This window comes from Dendroctonus ponderosae, unplaced genomic scaffold (assembly GCF_020466585.1).
Source record: "Dendroctonus ponderosae isolate FM_Combo_2020 unplaced genomic scaffold, Dpon_F_20191213v2 Dpon_F_20191213_6, whole genome shotgun sequence".
NCBI lineage: Eukaryota > Metazoa > Arthropoda > Insecta > Coleoptera > Curculionidae > Dendroctonus > Dendroctonus ponderosae.
In genome coordinates this window covers 3365731-3373328 of record NW_026018814.1, presented here as the reverse complement: position 1 = coordinate 3373328, position 7598 = coordinate 3365731, and the positions used below count along the sequence as shown (strand labels likewise).

At 39.1% G+C, this 7598-nt stretch overlaps 1 protein-coding gene across 1 annotated transcript in view; it reads left to right on the top strand.

Moving 5' to 3' along the window:
- The first annotated feature begins 4880 nt into the window (after positions 1-4880).
- The window catches only part of LOC109536332 (mucin-5AC), a 12882-nt gene continuing 10164 nt past the window's right edge, over positions 4881-7598 (top strand). Inside the window, exon 1 of the mRNA XM_048667824.1 lies at positions 4881-5141. Coding sequence (XP_048523781.1) covers positions 5139-5141 — 3 coding nt within the window. The 5' untranslated portion in view covers positions 4881-5138. The remainder of the gene's footprint in view (positions 5142-7598) is intronic.

Genomic DNA, 7598 nt, shown 5'->3' with positions numbered 1-7598 from the left:
GGTTTGGGAGCAACGTTGATTTCTATGGATCGTGATTCATGAATGGAAAATAGGGGGTAGAAATAAAAGTACTAAAAGTACAAAAATTGGAATTAATTCGATGACACACTCGCCCTCAGTGAGCCAATGAGTCCATTTCCTCTTAATTATAGTTTTTTTATTTGATTTTTAACAAATAATAATAACATTTTAGTTTATAATACACTATAATTTTACTATAAAGTATTTTCCTCATTTGCGGTGTTGCGATATTGAATATTTTATTATGTTTTCTTGTAATTACAACCTTAAATTATTGTGATTTTTTCAAATTTTTTCAAAATGTCAGGAGTTCGAAAAACGGATTTTCGCCCTCGTACCGAACACCATTTTTTATTCCAATGAAACACAACACGAATAATAAATGAGAATATCCAAAAATAAAAGGCGCCGATTCCATATCTTAAGTTTATAAGCTTTTTTTAAAGCGTACTTTTGCGTACATAAAATATAATGACAGCGACAAGTTCAATTTGTCACCTTTATTTTTGAGTCTATAATGACAGTGACAGGTTGTCACATTTAGTCCGGGCGTAAAAATAATGATTTACAAATGGGCGTAAAACATGAGCAAAAACGGGACGGAAAACATGAAATTTTGCAATAATCTTACGCCACCCTTGCACAAAACGACGATACTTTTTCTAATTTCATAGACAACAGAAGACTGTATTTTTTCTACATAACCACCCACGAATTTAAAGCTGGATACGCCCCTGCGGAAAAGTAACCAAAGATCCATTCAATTTCACTTTATGTCCGAGTCGACCAATCAGTTCAGCCAGTTTTGCGTCTTCAGACTTCACTCTGAAGATGCAAGCCACTCGTGCTGGTGAAACGTCAGGAATAAAAGTGCGTAAAGCCGGTGTTCCATGCATGGTTTGAACTGACAGATCTCCAACCATGCATGGGACACGGGCTTAAGCCTTTTTGATAATTTCACTTTGGTTTGAATATTAATCTCATCCGGCTTGGAAGCGGTTCCAAACTGGGGCGGAACCAATCTGGTTTTAGGTGAAAGTGACGCAATTGCTTGACCTATGCAAGAGGTCAGGGTTAAATCCCCGAAGGCAAAAATCGCCGAATCCATTATTCAGCTCTAAGGCTAAAAAAGTACCGCGCGGGAGATAAATAAATGTTACTAGATTGGACTAATAATGGTAATTGAAGTGGTACCGAAACCGGCCGACCTTCACGTAGGTACGCCTTGATTATTATCATTATTCATATTTAGTGAAAGTACCGGGCGTTTCACTTGCACTTTAAAAAGCCACATTCAGTAAATTCAATTAACGATCTGGTTTACCAGCGTGTATGATGGCATTTTATATTTTACTTCCTTCGGACAGAGAAATTGAGTAAGAGCGCAGTTTTCCCTTTTGAGTCAGACTTCAACATTTGCCCACGTTGTTGTAATTCTAATCCCGGATCTGGTCGGTTCGAGAACGTTTCAATGAGTCATTAAAATGGGTGATCTAAATATTGCAAAACTGATCGCAAATGAATCAGGCTGGGAGAAATCAAGGTAGTCGAACCAATGCAATGTTTAGTTTTCAAATTGCCAAATTGACCACATAAATGCGCTTCAAAAAAAGGACAAGAAATCCACCATTTCAGTTCAATCAAGTTGATTATTGACGCTTTTTTCTGCTGGGAAAGTGAGAAGATCTGTTGGGCCACCCTGTAGAAGCCTTATTAAAGCACCGGAGACTAACTGTGAACTTGCATAAATGTGCAAAGGAAAAAACCGGCCGTTGCTTGTGCTGAAACTGATTGAACCTATAGAACCAGATCTATTGGTTGAAGATACAACCAACATTGCAAACTAATCATTTCAAGCCGGAAAATCCTTCGTTCTAATTGAATTGCGTGATACAAAGTCCTTTTGTAATCACCATATCTAGTGCATTTAAATGCAGTTAACCCACAGACAATTGCATAATTTGGCATTACAAAGCGCCAGCTGGTTCCCATCATAATTAGACCATCTTCATTCAAAGCCTGTTCACGTCGGGTATTCAACGGCGACTTTGACCTTCAGCATCTTCAATTCGTTCACATTTCAAGTGCATTAGGTGAAGATGAGCAGCGGAAGATTCCTGCACAGTTGCCACCTTTCTCCACTTTTTCCTCAGATATTCTTGCAGCAAATCGGGCAAGCTGCTTCAATTTCCTCAGCTTTGATGGGGGTTTCTCACAACAGTGTGCAAGCATTTTTTCTGCAACTGATAGACGAAATAGGAAGTATGCCATGGTTTGGACGATTAAGAATTCCGAAGACTTTCTCTCACTCTTTCTCCGGATCGGGCTGCTAAAAAACGCGGTTCTACCGCACCTGTGCTAACAAGAAGAGCCGGTTTTCGTGCAGACGAAGAAAGGAAAATTGCACTTGAGAATGTCGGATCTGGTAAAGATAGCTGTCATAACTGAATCGATCCAACCACTGAAGTTCCACCTGAATGTTTGAAAAAAACCTTAACTGTTGTTGAATGGGAATGAGAAAAAATCGACTATACTCTGACCAATTCGGTGAAATTCCGGCACGAATTCACTTTCAAACGTTTTCAGATACATGGAAGGGAACGAGGGAAAAAATACAGCCAACTCTAGCGAGTATCACGCAAAATTAAGAAATTAAATAATAACACCACCGTGAAATGCAAAAATAATGGATTAAAGCCCGTCGCAAAAACTAGCGTTTTATGTAACAAACTGGCGTTTATCTAAAACGGTTGGGGCAACTGTTATTGTTGTTCAAGATATGGCGCGGTTTGATTCGGCGATTTTTTTTATTTTTCACTCAATCCAGGCACTTCCCGATTCGATTCCGCCAGCTGAAATCAAAAAGTTATTCAACAACAACGCAAATCTTAACTACACAAAATTATAATTAACGTCTCTATTTGAATAGTGGTCGAACCGGCGAAATTTTGCAAGGTAAACTGTACTATACCGACATTATTTAGGCCAAAAATCTATGCATAATTTGCCATTCACTTTCGGCTGTTGCTAGTCCAAGGAACACGCGAGCCTCAAAGCAGAGTTAATGGAACATTAAACAATCAACATTTGCAAGTATTGCAAATGTCTTCAGTAGAAGAGATTCGCTGGTTTGCGTCCTTAATGCCTCAATTTTCCCATTTGCAAAAAACAGAAAATTAGTTTATTGAAATCCTTCGGATTTCCCCAGAAGGTTTCGTTCAAAATTGATCGTTTCTTTATAAGTTTCTGTTCTTCGAAAGCCGCTAGTTTCGAAGATTCCAGGAAGAAACAGGCTCAGTTTCTTCTTTGAGCAATGCAATAATCCGTAGGTACGCCCAATAGCAAGCGAGGTGCTCAAATCGACAATTTCAAAGGGCGTAAGTGAAGATGCGAAGAAGACCAAGTGTGGCCGAAATCTGAGCATAGAGAACTTTTAAACTGGACTTCAAAAACCTGCTTCAATCCTTATGAGCGGCTTCTAGTTAAATCAACTCAAGAAACCATAGATAATTTGAAATTTGCATTTTCTTAAGGAGCACTTTTTCTGGATTGAATATTAAATTAGTAAATAGACTAGCAAACTTGTTGGACTTTGGTCAGTTGGTGATTTTTAGAAGTTTTAGCGCTAAAACTCCAACTTTAACGCGTAGGTAAACGCTTAAAAACATCGAATTCGCGAAAGTTTCTAAACTTTGGGCGTTTTGAGCATTTTAAATAACCACTTTGCTCAATGAGACCCCAGACTTTAAAGTCGCAATTTGCCACTGGAGCAAGTGAAACGCAAAAGACTTCGTTTGGCCAAAGTTGGAGCATTTAAGAAGACTGAGAACGTCTTGAACTTGCGCTGAAAAACTCGCTTTAACCCCTACAAGCCAATCTATTTCAAAGTTACATATTTTTCAAGAAGTGTTTTTTCGCAAATACGGTTTAAAATTTAAAATTTTTGCCCTCACATAAAAGCGTTGAGTGAAAAAAACTGACGAAATTTTGCAGGAATTTGAGCAGTGGTTGGCTTCTTAGGCCTTAGTTCATAAAACACGATCTCGAAATTTTACATATTTTGAGGCTTGAAGAAACGCGTGAGCCAAATTTCACTTTCACTCAAATTTCTCCCAACTTTTCCTCCTCTAAACAGTGCAAAACTTTCCAATTAACCTCTACGTTCAATAACAAACACGACTGTAAAATCATAGTTTTCAAGGGGCGCAAGCCGAAGCGTACAGAAGACCAATTTTGGCTTAACTTTGATCGTTTAAGAGCGTTTAGAAACTTTCGAACTAGAACTGAAAACTCACCTCAACTTTTATAAATTTTAATTCGAGGAACAAACAGGCCAACATTTGCTCACATATCTTGAGCCTTGAAGAAATGCGTAAGCCAAATTTCACTTTCACTCAAATTCCTCCCAACGTTTCGTCCTTTGAACAGTGTGAACATTTGCAAATAACCAGTACGTTCAACAAGTTTGGGCAAAATTTGATTGTTTCAGTGCCTTTAGAAACAATAGAACTAAACTCAAAACTCACTTCAAGCTTTCTAAACTTCAAATCAAGGAACGGATGATTGAGTTTTAAGTTTGATTCAAACCCTTCCAAACTTGGAGAAATTAGTGTACCTAAACAAGCCAGACTTTAAATGTGTGCAACTCAATTTTTTTTAACAAGCTTGTGCACTTGGAATGATTGAAATCCACACCAAAGCAACCAAGTAAATACTATTTCTTAAGGACGTCAATTCACTTTCAGGTTTGGAACTTTTAAAACTCCCCAACAAGTTTCCCACTTTAAAGCAAAATATGGGAAAAGCAGGCCTGAACCTCAACCTCCAATCTCCAATCGAATTTGTAAAGCTTTGAAGAACATTGGCAGGAACCCAACGAAGGACACTGAATCCCCCTATCGAAAAGCCCATAGTTGGAGGTGTCCGGTATAAGAAACGAAACAGCACTCCTTAAGACTTTCTTCGAACGAATCTACAAGAAGTGGTGCAGTAGCGAGTGCCAGTGGAACCGCAGTGTCTTGAGATGGTGATCGTGACCAGTTCTTAAGTGCTAACTTTGTGTGTCTCTCCATTCCACGTCCATCAAAAGATAATCGGATTTATTGGATTAAACAGTTATGGTAAGCAGGCGGTTGATATGGTAAAAATCTAATTTTTTTCGGTTCGCCGAAGAAGAAAAGTAAAAGTGACAACTCTTTGCGGAACTTCTACGAGCAGTTACGCTTGATGGTTTGCACCAAATTCCTACAAATATATCGTTATGTATTAGCGGTTTACATAACAATCAGCACGGTTTGTTTCATCGGCCGAACAACATTTCAAAATATTATGAGACAATTTACGGCAATTACGCAAAATGTGCGCATTGCGCCAATCATAAAACGCTCAAAAGTACCATCAAGGCCGGCACTTCTACCAGTTGCTGGAAAATGAACGCAATAGTTAAGGTCAGTTTTTGCAGTCACGATAGCCATTAGGAAAGGGCGAAATTTCAGCCAAAATTCATATTAATTATTTCATAAAACACTGGAGGGTCAATTAAAAAAATATTGCAAGTTGCGGCCAACGATGATGATCTGAAATGGTTAGAAACGTGAACTTGTGTCTCAATGTGAGGATTAAATTTTGGTGCATACAACACGTTGTATGGGGGCGTCCCAAAAACTTCCGAGTTAAAAAAACGGTTTTCATACCAGAGACGAGCACTTTTATCTTTAATCTTCCAGCTGTGCAAAAATAGTTTGTTGTTCCTTTATCATACGGGTTTGTACACTTTTAATAAATAAACTTGTCCACTTACTGCACATACTTATAAACAAAAATCGCTAATGACTCATTTAGCGTTAATCCCCTAATCTACATGGCAGGCGAAATAGGCGAATATTTATATAAAAAATTACGCCGGCCCACATTCAAAATGTGGGCGTTCAATCGACCAAACTCTCTATTTACTCCCTCATTAGTCCATCGTTAGTCGACCTGTTTATAAGCGTGTGCAACCTAATTCAACAGTGCAAAGGACGAAAAGCTTTCCATTTTTCGACCTAATTGGATCCTCGTCCATTCCGCAAGATGTGTGTGCGCTCGATCCACACATGTTATTAGTATTAATGGGCCGTTTCAGTAATGAGTCGATTAATTGTTCGCCAACACGATGTGCAGAAAAGTGTTCCTCTTGAGCAGCGCCTTTTCAATGAAAGTTGCACTTCTCGAGGGCAATTAACATGCGAAATGAATGGCGCTAATGCAAGTTTACCGGGCATTAAATTGAAAGCATCTGCTCGCTTAACTGTAGTTCCATCTGAAATTCATAGTTTTGCTGGTTGAATTGAAAAAGGCAATCAATTTTTTGGGTTTTCTTCGCGAAAAACCCGCCTGTTGTCACGCTTGTTTGCTCCGGCCGCTCATTATTCACATACTAGCGGTCTTGCATATACGAGCTGATCTGGTTCCGAAGCACCCAATGAACTGAATCGATTCGGTTACTTTCAATTTCAGGTTTTCTATTATGATATAATAAGGCATTCGTTCAGGCAGTGCCTGATTTTTTTCGAAATTCCATCCAATCGTCCGTCCTCAGCCCCCGAAAGGTTGGGTACCATATTTGAAAGTACCACGCATACTGGCGCCAAGGGCGAAAATCTCCATTCGCACCCACCCATTTTTCTTTCGATTGTTTAGCAAAGTACAAGTCTAATTGCAGTCTATTCATTGGATGTTAATTTTGTGTGGTATTTGCCGGTTGCGCCACTGGGATCAACAGCGCCCGAAATATGCCACTTTCACATGTGTTGGCGCTTTGTAAATTGGGCATTGTTTATTGTCGATTATTGTTATGCTGTTTGGTAATAAGTGATAATTTTCTGCGCATTTCTACATGCCGTTTATGCACGGTGGCCGAATGAAATGGACTCAAAGTGACCAAGAATCCAGTGTAACCGCAAAGAGAAAACTGAAGAGAAACGCGTTTTCTTGCCTATTTTGATACACACGACACAAAGAACCCTAGATAAAATATTCATTTTTCGAAAACTGGTTTTTGCTTGCAAATGACGCCATCCAGTGATCTACTTCTGTGAAATGCACAGCTGATCATAGGCGAGATTTTCATTCATTGATTTTCAAAATCCAATCATCCAAAAACACACTTTAAAGGCTGCAGCGCTGTGCTTCAAGAAGTGCACTGTTCAATTCAAAACCGTTGAGTTTTTCGAGCTCTTAAACCGTCATGGAAAATAATTTCTTCTTGACATGTCAGAAGAACGTGAAACATGTCTGAAGATGTAAACCGCTGGTGCTAGTGAAACATCAGGAACCAGTAAACTATAGAGAGTTTTTCGAGCTCTTAAACCGTCATGGAAAATAATTTCTTCCTGACATTTCGCAGGCACAAGTGACTTGCATCTTCAGAATGGTGCTGCGCCGAGCAAACCACTCTGAAGATGCAAGCCACTTGTACTTGTGAAACATCAGGAACCTGTCAACTATAGAGAGTTTTTCGAGCTCTTAAACTGTCATGGAAAATAATTTCTTCCTGACGTTTCGCAAGCACAAGTGGCTTGCATCTTCAGAGTGGT